The 20,242-nt window shown below is 36.8% G+C and overlaps 2 protein-coding genes across 6 annotated transcripts; one reads left to right on the forward strand and one right to left on the reverse strand.

The window, feature by feature from the left end:
* The first annotated feature begins 4,967 nt into the window (after positions 1-4,967).
* Positions 4,968-11,356, forward strand: LOC149030382 (alpha/beta-Hydrolases superfamily protein). The gene is made up of 11 exons (XM_089142679.1): positions 4,968-5,556; positions 5,665-5,878; positions 6,069-6,151; positions 6,276-6,376; positions 6,713-6,808; positions 7,871-7,924; positions 9,424-9,572; positions 9,660-9,777; positions 10,035-10,122; positions 10,562-10,732; positions 10,867-11,356. The coding sequence occupies exons 1-11, from the start codon at positions 5,445-5,447 to the stop codon at positions 10,887-10,889; spliced, it is 1,209 nt and encodes a 402-aa protein (XP_088998805.1). The 5' UTR covers positions 4,968-5,444; the 3' UTR covers positions 10,890-11,356.
* A 1,039-nt stretch (positions 11,357-12,395) lies between these two features.
* Positions 12,396-17,704, reverse strand: LOC149030383 (protein ABIL2-like). Of its 5 annotated transcripts, none has more exons than XM_089142684.1 (10): positions 17,471-17,704; positions 16,572-16,687; positions 16,133-16,215; positions 15,877-16,027; positions 14,363-14,462; positions 14,117-14,209; positions 13,972-14,014; positions 13,817-13,881; positions 13,435-13,589; positions 12,396-13,224 (listed from the first exon to the last, which is right to left on the reverse strand). In XM_089142684.1, the coding sequence occupies exons 2-10, from the start codon at positions 16,665-16,667 to the stop codon at positions 13,054-13,056; spliced, it is 957 nt and encodes a 318-aa protein (XP_088998810.1). In that variant the 5' UTR covers positions 16,668-16,687; positions 17,471-17,704; the 3' UTR covers positions 12,396-13,053. The 5 variants fall into 5 exon arrangements, with proteins under 5 accessions (XP_088998810.1, XP_088998807.1, XP_088998809.1 ...); XM_089142681.1 differs by having other exon boundaries at positions 17,485-17,702; XM_089142683.1 differs by lacking the exon at positions 17,471-17,704 and adding an exon at positions 17,085-17,407.
* Between the last annotated feature and the right edge of the window lie 2,538 nt (positions 17,705-20,242).

Consider the following 20,242-nt stretch of genomic DNA (forward strand, 5'->3'; position numbering starts at 1 on the left):
GCAACACCAGGCGACATGTCGGACACTGGTCACAAGCGAGTTTAATTGTTCCTTGTATAGGTGGTGTCAATATTGCTGGCTGATAGTTGGCAAATGGTAAATGATGTGCTTGAGAATTTGTGTTGGGCCAAAGTTGCCTCTCGAAATTCTTTGTGGGCTTGAGAGGCTTTTGTTGCTACATCATATGGTGATAAACTATCCTTACCAAAAATCACCAAGTTCCTTGCAATCCGGTGAAAGACACCATTAATGGAGAATTTGGTGTAATTTGAACATGAATCCTCCCTGTGTTCATTTCACATTTTTCCACCTCGCAATAGCGACGAGTTTGTATAAGATCCACTATGAGTTTGACTTTTAATTCATTCAATCAATATTTTTGAAGTAGGTCCTACCTCTATTGTGTGGTGAAAAAATGTGAAAAAAGTACTGATAGAGGATCCAGAGACTTAGCAATTTTATTTGATTGACTGAATTGGCAGATTCATGTCTACATCCGTGTGAATGGTATCGATTCTAAATTCAATATCCATACAAGCTGAAATATGACAAATTTTCGTTCGCCGTTCTTTTGCGACAAAGGATGATGAAGGAGAAAGACTAGAATTTGTTTTTTTCTTTTCTGATTTGATGGTCAACTCAATAAAGCTGCATTTTTTCAAAAGCTAATGAAAATAGAAAATTTAGAATCATCTCCCATCTTAACCTTCTCGTACCACCCCAAAAATAAAAAATAAAAAGGCTAATAGAAGAACCTTCACCTGATGGAGTTATTTCATGCCTTAGCTTCTAATCTTCTTTTTTGCATTTCATTATTCAAGGTCAAACATGATTCTACGTCAAGGCATTTTCTTTCAGATAGGAAATGGTGAATAAGCTAGTCCATGAAATCTCAATTGGTTTCCAGTTAATTCTAAGATCTTTGATTCTTTCCAACCTCTTAAAGTCTCAGACTTTATCAATTCAACGTTGGTTCATGGATTAGAGAAAAAGTTATAGCATGGTGGCCTGCCGAAGTGGCAACTAAGATTCTCAGCTTTCCTCTCCCCGTTCACCTAATAGAGGATTGTCTTATCTAGAAACATACTTCGGCAGGTACGTTCACTGTAAGCTCAGCCTACCGGTTGGCAACTCCACCTCCCAACACTCCATCTATTTTGCTCACATTCAACCGGCTACATCTTTGGCATCTCCCCCTTCCACCAAAAATCTTCTTCTTCTTATAGAAAGTTATTCACGACAGACTACCAACAACGGACCTTCTGCTAGCGTGAGGATGTAATGTACCCTCTGAACGTCTAACTTGTGGCCGTCCAAACTCATCAGCACATCACCTCTTTATAACTTGCCCTTTCACCATTCACCTATGCCATGCCCTCCGCCTCCACCATTAGGACCCTTCACAACCAGTCGTCTGCCAATTTAAGCTCCTTGTATCCCAGTATACTTGACCCTCCTCTAATTGACTACAAATATTCCAAACCCTCATCGCCTCATTGCTCTTTGGGCTATGTGATGTTAGTATAATACTGTTACTCACTCCTCCCAACAACCGAAACTTCAAGACGCCCATCAAAGCTTGCATCAAGCCATTGTCAAATTCACCCCCTAATCCAATCCAATCCAAACCATCACATGTGTCTCCAACCGATATACGCTAGGAGCCCCCTTTGCATGGCAAGATCAAACTTAATGTGGATGCCACAATAGGGATGAGTTTGTAAATATTGGAATTTGTTTTTTCTTTTTTAATTTGATGGTTCAACTCAATAAGTTGAATTTTTAAAAAGCTAATGAAAATAGAAATTTAGAATCATTTTCATTAAAAGGGTGTGGCTATCAAGCTCTAACCATTAAAAAAACCCTACACTGGTGTGCCAATTTGACCTTCTCATACCAAAAAAAAAAAAAAAGAAAAAGAAAAAAAGAAGAACCTTCACCTAATGGAGTTATTTCATGCCTCAGCTTCTAATCTTTTGGCTTGTCGGATTTCATTATTCAATTCCAAACATGATTTCAAATGTTTGAATCTGAGTGGCAGATTGAGATAAAATAAATCCATGATTGAGCGAGACTTATCCGATTTCTAGGGCATTTAATTTGAATAGTGATCGGTCAAAGTAAAACCATCCAAAAACTGGGCGTCGGTGGCACCGTGGCAGGCGGTGGCAGGCGGTGGCCGCCAACCAGATTCCTCTGTCGTTTTTCAGTATAGTGGAGCTGTGGAGGTCGACCTTCAAATCAAACCTTGCCGCTCTTCACTTTAACCTTCAATTTTTAATTGGATAGCTCGCCACTCATTTTATTTTTTTCCATATAGAATCCCTTTCAGAGATTTTTTTTTAATAAATAAATAAATAAATAAAATAAAAAAAACTTGAAACAGTCACAAAAATTGTGATATATATTTTTAAAAGAACCACAGGTCAAAACCCGTCTGCCAGCATCCCAACCCTAAAAAGTAGTAGACCATAGATGAACAATTTCTCATTGAACGGACCAAAATACCCTTTTTACAAAGCAACACACCTCTTGCCATGGAATGCACCCTACAAATTGTGATGCAATTTCTAATGTTTTGACAGACAGAAAAATCGGCCGTAAATTGTTCGATAAAACCGTTTTGTTTTGCACGATTTTTGTAATATAAAATAAAATTTATGAAATTTTTTATTTTAAGAAACGAACGCAACAACTAATACATAACAGTGGTCAAATTTGATAAGTTTTCCACAATTTTTTTTTAAATATATATTTTTCAAACACCTCCGGTGTATTGTTCCTACTTCCAAAAACAACTTTTATCAAATGCCTAAAAAATATTCCTATTTCCAAAAACACTTAAATTTTTTTTTTTTTATGAGAAATAAAGGTTTTATTGAAAGGAAAAACCTCTATTAGATGTTAAACCTAGCAAATTAAATAGTAAAAGCCAATAAATAAGGGGTGGAGGGGAGTTGATGGTTAAAAAAGTTTCTTGTGTGAGAGCACTATCTTTGGCCAAAGCATCCGCCACCATATTAGCTTAGAACTGTTTTTGTTGTTTCTTAAAATATAAATACTTGATGAATTATTCCAAAATCTTATTGATGATGTAGTCATGTAATCAAGGATATTAGGTCATCATACTCCTACCCTTATTGACAAAATCAAAAATTTCAATTTGAGGTTCATGAGGGTCAACTTATGTACATTTCGACTACATTTTTAAAATAATTTTCATATCTATTTTGAATATACGTTGGAATTTCGTTCCTAGTCGTGATGAGATTTGAAAACTCTTGATTTCATATTAATATGGCGTTGAATTTACTAACTTAGCCAAGCAACCCCACTTTGACAAAATCATGATTATTGTCCAATGGAATTGTTCTTTGTCTAATAATATATAATATTATAATCCATATGGACCAATTATAAATAAATGTGACAGCATTAAGTAGGGTAAGATTTTTATTTTTTATAGGGTAAATCAATCATTTGGGTTTTTTTTATTTGGATGCTAGCCACACACCCTTTCTTTTTCCAACATATACCATGCTTTATATTTTATACTATTTAATATCAATTTGTATGGCCATTTTCCACTCCGTGGCTTATGGGAGTCATTTCGGTCAAATTGCTTGTATATTCAAATACTTTTCAATTTTTTTTCCGGTACAAAAGCACTTTATGTATATCGCTTTAGAACTAAGTGTTGTGCCCAAATCTAATCCTTTTGAATAGTTCACGTTTGACTCTGGTTTTGTTGATGTTGGTTGAGATCTATCCACAAAAGAATGCGAGTGCGGACCAACTCAAATTTGTGAACTACTATTACGTTATTATCCTCTTTGAGTTTTTCTATTGCAAATGTCCCTTTTGTCCATATGTTTAACATTATTAGTGTAAATAAATAAAGACATATTTGCCGTTATTAAATTTTTCTAACTAATAAAAAATTAAAAAAATTACCTAAAAATAACTAGAATACACAACACCACATACAAAATATACTAACTTCTTGATTCAATTTAAAGAAGTATATATGTATATTTGATACTTCTTGTTCATTAAAAGAGGTTAACATGAGAACTTTGAAAATAAAATAAATGCTGAGTATTGCTTAATCCCATTATTCAAACAATAGGGATAAATTTGATATATAAATTGAAACAAAGGGATGTAGAGATAATAATTAATAAATCCTAAAAATCTGTGTAGTTTATCTATTTTTACTTGTATGCTCCACATAATTTGTGGTTGTAAGATTGCCAGGGGAGCACAGAGTGCTCTGTGTCAGGAGAGAAGATCGACACTAGTAAAATACTGGCATTTGTCCTCTCTCCCCCCAATTTTTTAGAAATTTCTCCAAAAAGACCCCTTTCACCGCTCTTTCTACGTGTGAAATACCAATGCTTGACCCTCCAATTGAAAACAATAATTTAATAATGACAACAATGGATAGATAAATTATGTCAATAAGTAGCTTTTAAGACATTGGATTATTCGCAAAGACCAAGATGTATGACTCACCTCTATTGGACTCCATGTTTTAAATCTTGGTTTTGCTCAAAGACTTTGAATTCATGTACATTTTTCACACATTTCCACCATATATTAAAAGAAGACCCATGTGATAACCATCTCGAATTTATTTTATTAACATTCAGATGTGTGATCCATTCTTATTATGTGATGAAGGGAAATTGCTTGGGTGCTGAGGTGCTGCACAATTACAGCATTGAAGTTCGAAAAAATGTGAATGAAAAACAGACAATCAAGATCGAAATCTCAACATTCTCAATGCAGTGCTAATTGCGAAACACTGAAGTTGAGCCTGTGATAAAGAAATGTGAGGGGTACACGGAGGAATCCAGAGTCATCATGTTCACGTAATATGTAAGAGTGAAAAAGAAAGGTCTGGAAAAGATAAGATAAGAGCGACCCAATCTTGATTGTCCCCTCAAACTGGATTGTTACTCTTCAGTGTTCAATCAAAAACATGTGAAAGACGAGAACATTTCACATTCCGTGATTCACGCTTGTTTTTAAATCCTCTATTCAAGTTTATTTTACTAGTTTCTGATAGAAACCGCGTTTTCTGTCTTTAGATTACTGTACATAAAGAACAACTGGGAAACCGTTAATATTCTCCATTCAGGGAGTAGTGAGCGACGACCAACAAGTTTTAAATTCTCAGATTCTAGAGTATTTCAATGGTTTGACTGAGCTATGGCAACTGAATTCATCTGACGTGGCTTCACGCACTCATTATCGTTAAATCGTTTGAGCTTTGCACATCCATTCAGAATTCTAATCCAAATTAACAAACCAACCCAGAAAAAGGAATTTGGGTTTTTCTTTGCTTCTCTTCTCTTCTTCTGAGTTGAAACAGAGTTTTGCTGTGTTTTCTGAGAGTCTATCCAGCATTTTTCTCTGTAGCCTGTTTTGTTTCAGCGAACATGCCGTTCTGCGATGTTAGCAAACACCAAGATGGAGAAAGTGGAAACAATGGAATTAAGATTTTCTATAGAACTTATGGTCATGGGAAAACCAAAGTTCTTCTCATCATTGGTACTCTCTCTTTCTCTTCTCATTAATTTCCTTTTGTTCTTAAGTTTTTATCATCTGCATTTCAGTTTTCTGGGTTATTGATCTGCGTCTTCTTACAATTCTTGATAGGTTTGGCGGGTACCCATGATTCTTGGGGTCCTCAAATCAAGGGCCTTACGGGTGTTGAGACGCCCAATGATGCTGAATCGAAGATCACCAAGTCAGGACTGAACGACTTGGAAGAAGGTCTCGATGGTGATGACATTGGAGGGATAGAAGTTTGTTCTTTTGATAATCGTGGAATGGGTCGGAGCTCTGTTCCAATGAAGAGATCAGAGTATTCGTATGTTCTGCTTCTTCTGTTCAATTATCTATTTCCATCGGATTGTTCCCCATTTTCTCATGGTCGTTTTTCCTGATTGGAGGCGATTGGAATAATTTGACTTTCACTGTATAATAATTGTCATTTTCATTAGTCCAGAAGACTGAGAAGAGAATTGTTTTGATAACAACATTCCTCTAATGGGTTGCAGAACGACTATCATGGCGAAAGATGCCATAGCTATAATGGATCATTTGGGATGGAAAAAAGCTCACGTCTTTGGGCATTCAATGGGTAAGCTTGAGATTCTTATCTCCACTTTGATGTCCCCATTTTTGTACTTTGATCGAGCTGGCAATGGTGTATAAATTTCAGATGTTCTTTGGGAATTTAACTTCTTCCTCTTGTTATGATACAGGGTCGATGATAGCTTGCAAGTTAGCTGCAATGGTCCCTGAAAGGGTATCATCGTTGGCCTTACTTAATACAACTGGAGGCGGTTATGAATGTTTTCCCAAGGTATGTTAAAACCTTTCTGGCCTTCTTTAAGAAAGCATATGCAGTATATTGTCATAATTGAAGATTCAAAATACACAATAGAAATTACTATCCCAGGTGCTCAAAGATTATGCAATCCTTCCAAATAGAGAGCCCATTACAGTATATTTTCTTATTAAAGTATTTAATGTACTAGAAAACAAGTCCAGATTTGTAAGTCCAAGACCCTCATCAAGCTCAAAATCTTATTTTTCCATCTTTGATTTTACGTGTGGACATGAACATGTGGTTTTATGTATCCATCATCTAACTGATTGTTTCTCTGCATTGACACCCTTCTATTTTATACTTCTACAGCTTGACAGACAAACAGTATCTATTGCTATCCGTTTCTTGAGGGCAAAGACTCCTGAGCAGAGGGCTGCTGTTGACTTGGACACCCATTACTCAAAGGTGAAATGCTGTTCCATTTTCTTTTTCTATTGATCTTTCTTACTTGAAATATCCTTGTTGTTTCTTTTGGAAGTGATCTAGTACAGCAACTTGCCTGCTGCAAGACACTCAATCACATTGAAGTTTAGGATGCCCCATCTGAAACAGTGAGCATAAATCTGTACCCATCATTTTGACCTTCACATTGAGAAAAGCCTAGCCCAAAATTTTCCCCCTGTCTTGAAATCTTGCCATCTTGGCAATAAGCTAATTCAGTTTGGAAGGTTGAAACCCTACAGGTTAACAATAGCATACATGGTGCATGAGGCTCCACCACTCAGGTTTTGGGAGGGTCATAACTCAGCCTTACCCGTGCTTTGTATGAAGCTGTTTCCTTACTAGAACCCGAGACCACTAGGTCTCAATGGAGCAACCTTACAATTGCACCAAGGCCTGCTGTTTGAAACCCCATTTTTTTTCCACAACCCAAAGATGATGGTTTGAAGAATCACGCATTGAATACAATTTACAACCTCTGAAAGCTCAAATCTTCTATTACTCAGGGATATGCTCCTCCACCCTCCCCATCCCCCTTCCTGCCCAGAGGAGAAAAACTTTGAGACAGGATATTCAATTCTAAATCTGTTTTGAGATAGATATTTAATTGTCTTCTCAATTTGGTATCCATATGGGATACAAATAAGCTCAATCCTATATTTGATATTTATTAGGTCATTTTAATCGCATTATCTCCTTGAATCAGAATGTGACTGTTATTGTGCTGTGTATATGGTAAGTTCTTCTGAGATCTTGATGAAGCTGATTCTTTGGGTAGCTGCCTGTTTAGCATAATCGTTGTATTTGTAATAAGTTTTCATGGCCCTTTCTTGCTTGGTGAGTTTTCTTCTTACATAAAAAATTTGGCAGAAAAGTTCAGCTTTTGGAACTTGGCTAAGCTCATCTTTTGACCATAGGATGTAGAGACATTTTTTCCTAAACTCAGAAACATTTTTCATATTGTTATAACCAATTTATTATGCACCGAAAAGGATTAATTTTGTTCACATTGTGCTGACTTTGCAGGAGTATCTTGATGAATATGTTGGAAATAAGACACGAAGAGAGATCTTGTATCAAGTAAGCAACAATACACCTTACACAGACTTTATTTATCTTCTTTTTTTTTTTTCAGAAAACAGTAGAATAGTGACTTGTGACTTGTTGCATCTAAACTAAGCACATTGAGAGATTCAATTCATCCTGTAAATTTTTGCCTTCAGTTTTGGCAACAATTTTAAATTTACATTGACCTTAAGTGAGTCAAAGTTAAACTCCATTTTTTAGTTTGAACTTTTTACCATGTATATTTTCTACCTGATATATTTACAGATACACAGAGAAAAAAATAGGGTTAGGAAGAGAAAGGATTAATCACTTTAGGATTTACAAAATATCCCCTTTGCAGCCCCAAAAAACCCATAACATGCTTTTCTTGTGACACCATTCCAATATCATGATTTGGGATATTTATTAAATGGATCACAATTTGGAGTTTGTGTAGCAAGTGTATTAACTCCAGACCAAGAGTTTAAAATGGTATCTCAAAAGTAGGTTATTGGTTTGTTTTTTTATGAACATGTTATACTAAAAACTGATCAAATTGGGATGTCACTATTTACCACCTCCTCAAAAACAACTAGGAAGTTTCTAATTCCTGTTGAAGTTCTATACCTGGAGTTTCAATGTAATCTTTTTCACTCTTCAAAAGAGAAGCTACTCCTCTTGTCACAAAGAGACAACATTACACTTTCAATTGTAATTACTCAAGAAATAAATTTTCACTTTCAGAGGTATCACTGTTTGTGTGCAACCATCATATAAAACCATTGGAGCTTAATTAGGGATTAAGTGTCTTCATTGACTCAAGCAGTTAAATCCTGGCTATGTATGAACATTGGTTGAGGGCAGGCCTGGACACAGTGGTAGGGTTAATGCATTGTGACCTGATGGTTGTGGGTTCTAATTGGGGAAAAGCTCTCTGCGAAGTAGGGTAAGGCTGGATATATATCTACCTCTCCCGCATCCTCTTCGCAGGGTAAGGCTGGACATATATCTACCTCTCCCACATCCCTATATTGGTGGGAGTTTGATGCACTGGTATGCTTTTTTAGGTATGAGTATTTGTTGGAAGAGGAGAACCCATATTTTGTCAATTCTACCTGGAAACTAGTGAAAAAACCAGGCATCAAGGTCCTATATACCTCATTAGCTTTGATGTAGTAAGGAATTCATCAAAATTGGTAACTTGACAATGACTAATTCTACAATCTACAATGCCTGAAAGCCATCTTTTTCTGAAAAAAAAGATTGTAGGGTTGGGTGAGAATTTCATCAATTTGTAAGAGCTGTACATCATTTCTGATTGGTAAATGTGCTAATTCCTTATAGCTCTACAATTTTCATGACCAAAATTCCGCCAGTATTGATGTTATATAATTGTGAAGTTTATATTTTTGCACAACCCATGGTCAAAGTTTCACCTTTTCAATGCGTTATTGCAATGCTTGTTTGTGTTTTGCCTTTTCATCCCTTCCATACCAAAATTTTCACAAAAGAGAATTCCTCCTTTTTGGCAGGAATACGTGAAAAATATTTCATCAACTGGGATGCAATCTAACTATGGTTTTGAGGGACAAGTAAATGCATGCTGGACGCACAAAATGACAAAAAAGGAACTAGAAGCGATTCAGTCTTCTGGTTGTCTGGTTTCAGTCATTCATGGCAGGTTAAATTCAAAACCCAAAACTTAGTAGTCCTGTTGCTTGTCATCTCCTTTGGATGTATTAATTTGATATTTTTTCCTATCCTTCAGGCATGACATTATCGCTCAGATATATTATGCAAGGAAGCTTGCAGAAAAACTACAGCCTGTGGCTAGAATGATAGATCTTCATGGTGGACATCTAGTGAGTCATGAACGAACTGAAGAGGTATTGAATTTTTTTATTTTTATTTTTGACTTGCTTGGACTCAGTTTATAATAGATTAGGTCCTTGTGTGGTCATGTAAATCCATTATATCATTCTTCTCCCATGTGAGAAAAGGGAAGAGATGCTGGACAAAAACACAATCTCTCTCTCTCTCATGAACACAATTGTAAGCACACAATACAAAAGCAATGTCATTTTTTTGTTTGGGTCAGATAGTGGGGCCTATCTAATCATAATGTGACTGCAAAATCTTTCAGGTCAATAAAGCTTTTTCGGAGTTGATCAAGGTATCAGAATTGAAGTTGAGTCCAAGTGATTGGTCAGATTTGCCCAAGAAAGACAGTGGTAAGCACACAATACAAAAGCAATTTTCTGCCTCAATTTTACAATTAATTTTCATGTGTCCATGAATATACATATGTGCATGCAAGATGCATTAGTATGGAAAACACATCTGTGAAATTGTGAAAACTATTGAGCCATGTATATGCTGCAGAGCTCCTAATCAGAGGGTATGTAACATATGTTCTTGATTCAGAGACATGGCACAATTTTGAGAAACTGGATTATAAAGAGTATTTTTACTGGAACCAACTGATTGAGATTTTCTATACCATCCTTGGATAATATATCATAAAGTCCCAGCAAAAACTCATGTAAAAAGTTGATATGGTAGAAGGAATTTAACATGTTAGCAATTCCACAGTTTTTTTACAGAGTGTTTGTCTTTCATGTTAAGTTTGAATGCCTTATAACCTGATTATGATACTTTTTTGGATCTCAGGGTTGCATGCGAAGGAGATACAGTTATCACTTTTAATGTTTGGCATTATGGAGAACTTTTATCTTTTCCTTCTGTACTTATTTGATCTCTTTCATGGTGGCAATCGAAGGCGGGACGAAAGCTTTAAGAAGATTAAAGCCAGTTCAAGTTGGCCCCTCAATCTCACAAGAGGTATAGTTACTGAAAATCTTCACTCTACTGGTTGCATGAGCTATATGCCTTCCTGTAACCAGGTCCATATTGCTGATACATAACCAATTTCTTGCATAAAGTAGCTCATGAGAATCTATTTCTGATGTTGGCAGGTCAGGATTTTTTCATCAACTGAAGATTTTGTTGTTTCAAAATAAGTATCCAATTCACTCGTGACTATCAAGTGTAAAGACAGAGACATGCTGGCCGAGACTGCTGATTCTTTTGTGATAAGAGGAGGAACATGTTCCAGCTTTTCTAATATGGTTGCTCGGGATCAGGAATGCCAGCAAACAACATCAACAAGACCTTGGTCTGTCAAACCAGGTTGACAATTGTGCTAACCACCGAAGATTTTCTACATGTACACTGAAACGGGAATTGAGCAGGGATGGAATTTGTTTATGCTTCCAACTGAAGCAAAACAAGCTTCATACCTTATACATGAGTGTAAACACCTTGTACAACTAACATATTGGGAATGGAAAACTTTGAATGCTTAACCTCCTTTCATACAGAAATTCTTTTTTGGATAATGAGAGAATTCTATTATTTCATTTACTTGGTAGACTTTGGTGACTATTTGAATCATGGTTGGCGAGGAGCATCTTTAAGTTATCTGATATATACAGAACCTAAGCAGCTGACCAAAGTTCCAAGTGGAGTAAAATCTAATACCAGTTCCTAAATAAGTCTCAACCAATAAACTGAAATTCCAACAAGAATGGATTTTACTGGACCATAAAGGAGTCCTAATGCTAACTCTTCTCCTTTTCTTCTTTAGAGAAAATAAATAGAAGAGCCTTGCTAGTTGGCTTGTAGGTGTGACTTTTACCTTCTTAGCTACAGTAGCTAAGTTGATCAGCAAATGCCTTTCCACACAATTGTTTCCCTCTGAAAAGAACCTTAATTAGTGTTAAGGGCTCAGGTATCACCAAACAGAAGCACACACTACTGAATTTGGTGCTTCCTACGTTCTTATATAACGCCGGTAGAAGCAAGAATCTAATAGGATACTGTGACTGAGCCTTAATCCATATACATAGAGAGAAACTTACCTGTTGCCCTTGTCCTTGCTTTTGATGCCAGAATTTTGGCCTAACTAGCTACCTTGGTTTAGTATTAGTAATAACTGCTAGACATTTCCGGTGTTGTGTGGTGCCAATACTTCTCCCTAATTTGTAGCCTGAACCAGAGTTTTGGGAGGGACATAGGCATGAATAATGAAAAGAAATTCGCCCAGTTAACACGGGTGATGCAGCCAGACTTTGTTCCACCTTTCCTTCTAAACTTAGAGCAATTTATGCACAGAGAAATAGACTAGCCCTATGAAGTAGGATTTTTGGTATTGAAAAGCTACTTTGGCTGGGTCATAAGGGATTTCCAGAAGTTTATCCTTTATTTCCTGAACGTTACTTGAATATCTAATTGCCTCAGTTGCCAATACAGATAAATGTCATCACATTTGGTTGAACATTTTTTGTCATCCAGGGTGAAGAGAGAAATTCTTAATCCATTGGATTGGATGGTGTGAATAGACTCTTGGAACACTAAGTCTCTTCGTTAATTCTCAATCCCCAAACCCCTCCCCTTACAGTGGAAGGTCCAAAACTCTCTCTCTCGCACAAACGTATTGATAATTAGCAAACGATCCTCCTGCATTTTTGTTTAAGGTAGAGCAGTAGAAGTTCCATTTACTCCTCCAGTAGTTACCATCTCTGAGTTTACTATTGTAAAAATGTTCAGTGATGAGATGTAGGGGCAACATCTTCCACATTCAAAGAAATTGTAATCAAGATTACGAAAGCAACTATAAACAAGTTTCAGTGGCAAATATAATGTCCCAGGGCACACAAGATAATGGTACATGATGACACTTAAGTCCTAACCTAAAAGCAGAAATAAATACTACAGTTACAATTTCAGTGATGAAATCAAACAGGAATCGCATTGCCATCTTCTAGAATTTGTACTGTCTACCATGGTGATGCTCACAGTACAAGTTATTGTGAAGCGGTCCTTGTTGATGCTCAGGGTACATGAAAGCACTAATCCTCAACCCAGACGCAAAAAGAACTGCAACGAATTGGTGGAATAAACAAAACGGCAATATTTGAATAAGCAGGTATAAGTCATTGTGTTGCTCTCTTCCATAATTTGTCTCAGGTATCACCATTTCACCACCAAGGCATCTTGAAAGAAGGCCAATTTTCTTTGTATAGATTTCTAAAGATACCCTCCTGCAACAATGTATGAATGGTTCCTTGGTGTTGGCATGTGTTTCTATCTTCATTGCTATCTCAGTATTCATCCAAGTAAGTATACAACATATCGTCTTTCTTTGACTTGCGTCGACCGAGCAAGGCTTTGAAGAGGCGCTTACTTTTGCTAGGGTTTTGTTCATTCTCTTTTGGGCTGTCCCTCTCAGCTGGGAGACGCAGTGAAGCCGATTTCCTTGGTTCAGAAGGGTACTGCAGAAAGGAGACATTTTCAATTCAGAATACAACATGAAGTCAATTAGCAAATATTGCAGTATCATAATTCAAAAAGAAATGAAAATTATGAAATGTGAACACATATTAGAACAAAAGTAACATTGCATCATTGGCATTGTTTGGTCTTTTATTGTTGTACTCTGCTTTTGTAATTGCAGTAAGCATTCTTCACTTAACCAACATTACCCGTTGTCTAGAGGTTGGAGTAGTCGCTCGGCTTTTGATAGGAGTGGTTGGCCTACTTGAGAGAGAACCCGAACGCGAGAGGGAACCCGAACGCGAGAGGGAACCCGAACGCAACAATGGAAATGCAGATCGGAGGGGTGAGACAGTCCGCTTCTCTGATTTAATAAATTAGCATATATCAGTAAAAATTCCAAGCAAGGGACTTTCAGGCCTTTCTAGCAAAAGGAAAGAATTTTTTTTTTTTTGGGGGGGGGGGGGTGGAGGGATTCCATGCATAAAAATTAGACAACACCCTCATAAGGTTTAACACTGGGAAACATAGTTTCTGTCAGTATAGCAAGTAAATAAATGATGTCAGGAATCTAATATACAGACACTACACCTGTAAAGGAAAAGGTTCCAGGTTGGGTAGAAGCTCGTGGAGAAGGTGATGGAGAACGTCCTTTTCTGTCCAGAGAATATGATCAATTAAATAATAATCTTGGTGAATTAGGAATGGATCAGTGATCAAAGGCTGAGTTCATGAATTGCATTTACCTTACCAACAATGATGGGGTTTCCTGAATTGTTGCTCGAACAGCTTTAACAAAACAACCACATCATAAGACAATCAAAATTTTCAAAGATCTGGTAAACAACACAAAGGAGATGTCCAATAGAACCAGGATACAACATAAAATACCTTTCTTAAACTGATGCATCTCATCTTCATTATCTAAGCTATATCCTTGATATTTTGATGCTGTACAACTTGAGTCCCTGACTGTCTCACCAACTGAACATAAGATACAAAAAGAAACCACACCCAACTTTGCCTCAGTAACATGGTAAAAGAAATGAATGTTTTTCTCTATTCATGTCCCTAACCTTTTTGTTTTTCTTAAAATGCAAGTTTTATAACATTTAGCAAAGGGAAGAGAATACTTGCCTGGTAAGATGTATCGCTTATGATACTTGGGAGTCGTGATGACCAATGATTGTTGGGATAGTCCTTGATGGTCAATGCATGTTTGGCATGTCCGTAGTCTCTAAGATGCCCAGGAGGAAAAAGAGGTAAGAAAGAATCCAAGGACGAGGAAAAAGATATTGCAGTACTCAGTGTCATTGCCATTGCCGTTGCCATCGTATTGTTCAATGGTGTTATAAGGGTAATCAATTTGTTTTCAGTACTGTAAGCTCCCTTATGTGCAATCTTTTATGAATGATGAAATAGATGTAGTGGTGCATTATTTTGCTAACCAAACTTTCTGAACTCTCAATTCGTGATCTTACTCAGAGATTCAAGTTGAAATTTCAATTAAAAAGAGTGCATGCACTGTAAATTAAATTTTATTACATGACATAAACACAATAATACAAGTTTTGAAACAATATCTCCTGAACATCTTTGCTAGAATAGCCTGTCTAAAATATGCAACAACCAAGACATTCCAAGTTCCGGACCTAATTGACTGTTTCAACCATCATATTAAAATCTTCTCATACAACAATCCACAAAAAGACATCCTTGATTTGCATATGAGGGAGAGAAGAAATTCACCATGTGAACTGAGGGTAACTGGCCAATACATAAGCCCCTTTGGGCTGCCAAGTCCTACTGCTTGCTGTTTTTCCTCTTGCTATTTAAGGATTGACATACAAGAATGTTTTTACGGTGGTAGATTTCTTTAATCAACTCATGACATGACTAACCGAGTCAAAGACCATAGTAGGAAGCATTAATAAGCTCAATAAAATTGATCTAATTTACCTGCAACAAAGCACAAGCATAAGAGAGATGTATTCACAGTATATGAGAGGCATATATTGCACAAGGTCAAGGGAGGGACCTGATCCAAGGTTCTATAAAAAATAATCCTGAGACATTACCAAGACAAGTGGCTTCTTCAATATTTCGAATAAATTAGCTCTCCTACAGAAATGTTTGTGTTCATTTCTAAAGCTATAGCAAAGCTTTGGCATCACAAGCCAGTACTCACTTGGCAAAGACCAACATCTAACAATTAAGAGGTCAGAGGTCAACTCCATTTGCGTCCTACCTATCAGGAAACAAAGCCCTGCTTTAGGAGCACATAGTCATCTCAATGCATCTCTCTCAGTCATTTCTGCCAAAACTATTATCCGCTGGAGCACTAAAGATTTTCAGTGTTCATTTTCATAGCTTTGCTCTAGTCTCAATGGACGTTTACCTTGTAATTCATGCAACCTCTATCATAAATTTTGCACCACTGGTTCTGTAAGAGGTTTAAAGAGATTTCCTTCTTCAGTTGGTGGATGCAGAAAGTTCAAAGCGTGATAAGAGTTCTAAAAAAATAGTCCTATTGCAGATATTTCCCTCTTTAGATCTTACTGTTTAGGATTTCTTTCAGTATAACTTTGCAAGACAAAAATCTAAGAGACAGTCGTGTAAGTGATAAAGGAAAAAACCTAGGCTAGAAATACCTGTTCAATGCAAGAGACTCGAAGCTCAGTTCCCAAAACTTCTTCAACTTTTTCATCCAAGAAACCATTAACATTAAATGTTACAGAACCCAAATGGTCTACCGTATTAACTAGAGCTCTTATAGCATAGTCTTTCAAAGTGTCCACCACCCTACAAGCATAAGAAAGTGACTAATCAGATAAGCAAATAATTGAAGCAAAACTTTCAACCTCAAAACTGCATAGAAGCCGATCAAGTAAATCAGAGAAAACTTACATCTGTTTCTGGTCATCATTGGTATACGACACTTCAAAGTAATCTGCTGCAGTATACAACTGTGTCCTTAAATTCTTCAAATCCTGAAATCCAAGAAGAAGATACAAGTTACGAAGACACAAACCCTGGAATTTCAGAATATCAGCAAAAATGTTGTGAACTGACCAACCAATTAATCATATGCAAATGGAGATGCAGAAGTAAACAAAAGCATGTACAACTGAATTGAAGGCATTAATGACGAACCAGAATTCCATGACTAAAACGAGATTAATACCATATGTTACATAGCTGGGATTAATTACTATGTAAGCATGCTCATTCCAGGGCAAAATAGCTAATTTTTAATCTCATAATGTTTCCATTAAACCACAGAGAACCAATTGCATTCGGAAACCAAAAATTCAGTGAAAGAACATGCAAAGAGGTTGGAGCCTACCTTGAGATTGTCTGAGAATACCAAGCTTTGTTGCATAAACAGCTCATCACAAGTTGAAGCTTCTTGCTGAACATGGATTGAAGAAGATGACGGCATTTTCTTCCGCGACAGAGGGTCTGTAAAAAGAACCAGAACCCGTTTCGTGTTCAAAACAAGTTCCCCGTTGCAACCCAGAAACTAATTCAGAAAGGGCTAAAAGAAAAGACACAGTAATTCATGTTGAGCTGTTCGAAGGCCCAAAGTTCCGACTCAGTATACAATCGAACTACAGGAAGCAGTTAACTAGCCATTCGAAGCACATCTCTGTTACTCCCCCTGTACGTAGAACCCGAAAAACCTATTCCAAATTCGAAGCTACCAAACAGAAACCCAAAAAAGAGTCACGAGAAGCACCAGAACAATTGATTTCAGGTGGGGTAGCCTCCATCTTCCCCAAAAACCCAGAACGAAGAAAGAGAAGGGGAGAATAATAGGCAAATTAGAAAGGGAAGGGAACAGGGAAGAAAGAATAACCGGATTTTCCTCCAACGGTGTGACCCAAAGCCTATTCGCCGTTCAAATCATCTATCTATATCTATTCTATTCTATATCCTTAAAAGATGAAACCCACTGCAGAGCAGAAGAAAAACCTCATTGGGTGGAGAGGATTTGACCGATAATTTTTTTGACCCAAGTATGTAACGACAAAGAAAAGAAGATGAAAGTGAGAAAAGGTCTGATAATAATCTGTCTCTGCTACTTCTCTGGTAATTTGCTAGTGGGTGCGTGATTAATAAAGGATACTACGCTAAACCCTATTAAAAAGTGTTTTTTGTCAGTTGAAAATGGTGAACAAAAGAGAGAGAGAGAGAGAGAGAGAGAGAGAGAATGAACAAGAGGAAGCTCTTTTACGGCTTTACCTTCCAAAACCCACCTGAACAAGAGGAAGCTCTTTACGGCTTTATCTTCCAAAAATCCACCTGAACAAGAAGAACTTCGGTAATACAGTCAGGTGAAGCAGGAGCATTGCTGGGTACTGACCCTCTTCAATCTAGAGACTGGAGTCTGAACTGCAGAGGCCGCTTTGAGCTGCTGCAGAACCAAATGAGCAAAGGAGCAGACCCCACCAAACACTTGTCTCCACTTACATCACCTTCATTAGCTTTTGTCCCTGGGGTCCCTCCAATCTATAAATAAATGAATATATCCAGATCCACCAGGCTTTATTCGATTCACTCATTTCTCTCCCTCATTAAGACTTTGATTTTGCTATTATATTCCCATTTCCCAAAACCCGGAATGCAAAAAGATGATGGATGAGGGACATGAAAAATAGCTACTGGGTAGTAGTTAAATGATTAGAATGGTCTCATCATCAGTTCAACAAGTGTGTCTATTTGTGTTTTGTTGCAGTCTGGAATTCTGTGAAGGAGTGGAGTTTGGTTGATAAGATTCATTCAACATTTAAACATTCTAACAACCAATTTTACAGTTATTATTTGGAACTGGGCCATGGCCCCATGGTATGCCTGCAAAGGCTTGAAGCCAAAGTTCAAATTTTCAAACCCACACATTTATGTAGATAGGGACACAACAACCAAAAGCACGGTTCCTCACAAAAAATCGAAAAGTAAACTCTTTAGCATCTGTGTCATTAAGCTTGTATTGCAGGAAATAACCCAGAACTTCTTCTTTTGAATTCAGTCAATTCAACCTCTCATGCATGATAAGTACATAAAGGGAAGAGAGGAGACAAAGTCCATTCAAGCGAGCTGAGGAATTTATGAATAATGCTATCTACCCCAACAACATTTTGTTGGATTGGATCCTTTGTTTCAATCATGGTTGTTGCTCAATAAAAGGACACTAATGAGTTTGACAGGGAAGAGTGCAGACATCTTCTGAAATGAACACCTTTAGTTACTAATTACCCTTAATAGAAAGAAGGGAAAGTCCGGGAGGAAGACATCCAAGCCTGGATCACTTACCCGTGAGGGTAGAGGCATGTGTTTCCTTTCTCGCCCACTTCTAAGTATTGATGGAATAAATAAAAAATGAAATCCTTAGATTTCATATAGACACCACTCTTAATTGTGTGATGAAAAAGCATGGGGAGCACATACATCTCCCCTGACGGAAAGGTGATTCGGACTCTAACTTCCCATTAGTAGAGAGGGCTAGAAGATCTTTCATGGTTTATTACTTTTTCTTGATTCATAATTAGATTCTATCCTTCAAATTGCAAATGCCATACTAGTTTACTACTGAAACACTCTCAGGGGTAACTGGGTAAGGCAGAAGACAGCAGAGAACCACCGTGGAGGGTGGAGGACTAGGGGTTGGCATGGAATGATTAGTGCCGGAAAAAAAGAAGAAGTGCAAAAGCTGGTTTTTTCATTATTTATTCTCCCACCTTCTCAAAGAATCGATTTCCTTACTTTTCCTTCTCAGACAAGAACGAAGGTCAGTTAAATTATAGCCTGGAACCTGGTACTGGCAGGAAACCAGCTTGGATATGCAAAAAAGTTTACTTTGGAATTAAGTTATTAATCATTGATGAGAGAGTTTGAATTCCAGATACTGTAAACTAGAAGACTGGAGAGTATTTTTATGTGAAATTCTGAGGTTTTAGGTTAGTGTGTCAGGAGTATTCATGAAGAGTCGAATGCCCATTCATCTCTGGAAGTTGTTTAGTTAAAGCTTACAAACACTAGTGGACACCAAAGTTGAATGTTTCTTTGTAAAAGGTCTTTCTTTGGGCTATAATTGTTTCCTAAGATTCCTATATAGTGCATTTTGCACAACTTTTACCCAAAAAAGGAAAATAAAGTATTCTGAGAGGGACTAAAAATACTATTAATAGAAAAAAGGAAAAGGTTAAGAGAATTTTATAATACATGTTATCTTCAAAGTTCTATCATCTGTTTATCACTGCCAAGTCTTGAAAATCAGTCCTCCAAATTTTCTCTATTTCAAAGTTTTGTTCTTAAATTTTTTTGTACATAAGAACACAAGGAGAGGGTTGATTCTTGGTTCAATGGTTAAATTTGCTGTATTGGATCTACATTATAATATTTTTATTCTGCTAACTCGTTTTAATGGTTAAATTTTCAATTAGTTTGCCTCTTCAGATTCTTCATGTTGCTTTTGAACTTTATTCTGTCTGTTGGTTTTCTTCCTTAAAATTCTGTTTACCTTTTCTTCGATAGGTTACTAAGATGAAATTTCTTTGTTGACTTTCACTTGAATTTCATCTTTCATTTTTGTCTTTGCAACTGATTTCACAGGTCACACTCTCTGTTTTATTCTTTTCACGGTTTTCTGTTTAAATTCTGGTAACTTGATTTGAACTTATAGATCAATATGTGAACTAAATGGAAAATCTTGTCGGGAAAAGAACAATTCCAGTGGGAATCTGAAATAGAAGAGAAGAAGAAACCCAAATGGGAAATTGCATTGGATGTGATGGACATTCTTATTTAAATGATTTTAGGGTTTTTTTTTCTTCTTCTTTCTTTCTTATTTCTTGGTCAAACCTCTCTGCTCTTTCGGAGGAGAGGAGCCATTGATAAACCGATTTGAAGCATTTGATGATGATGGTGTTCTTCTGTTCTTGTTCAATTGGTGGCCTTCAACTTCTTTGTGAAAATCTCATAACAAAAAGATAACATAATTCAAGCTTGAGGTGGCTT

Source organism: Hakea prostrata, chromosome 1 (assembly GCF_041222555.1).
Source record: "Hakea prostrata isolate BN-2017 chromosome 1, UWA_Hpros_2, whole genome shotgun sequence".
Lineage (NCBI taxonomy): Eukaryota > Viridiplantae > Streptophyta > Magnoliopsida > Proteales > Proteaceae > Hakea > Hakea prostrata.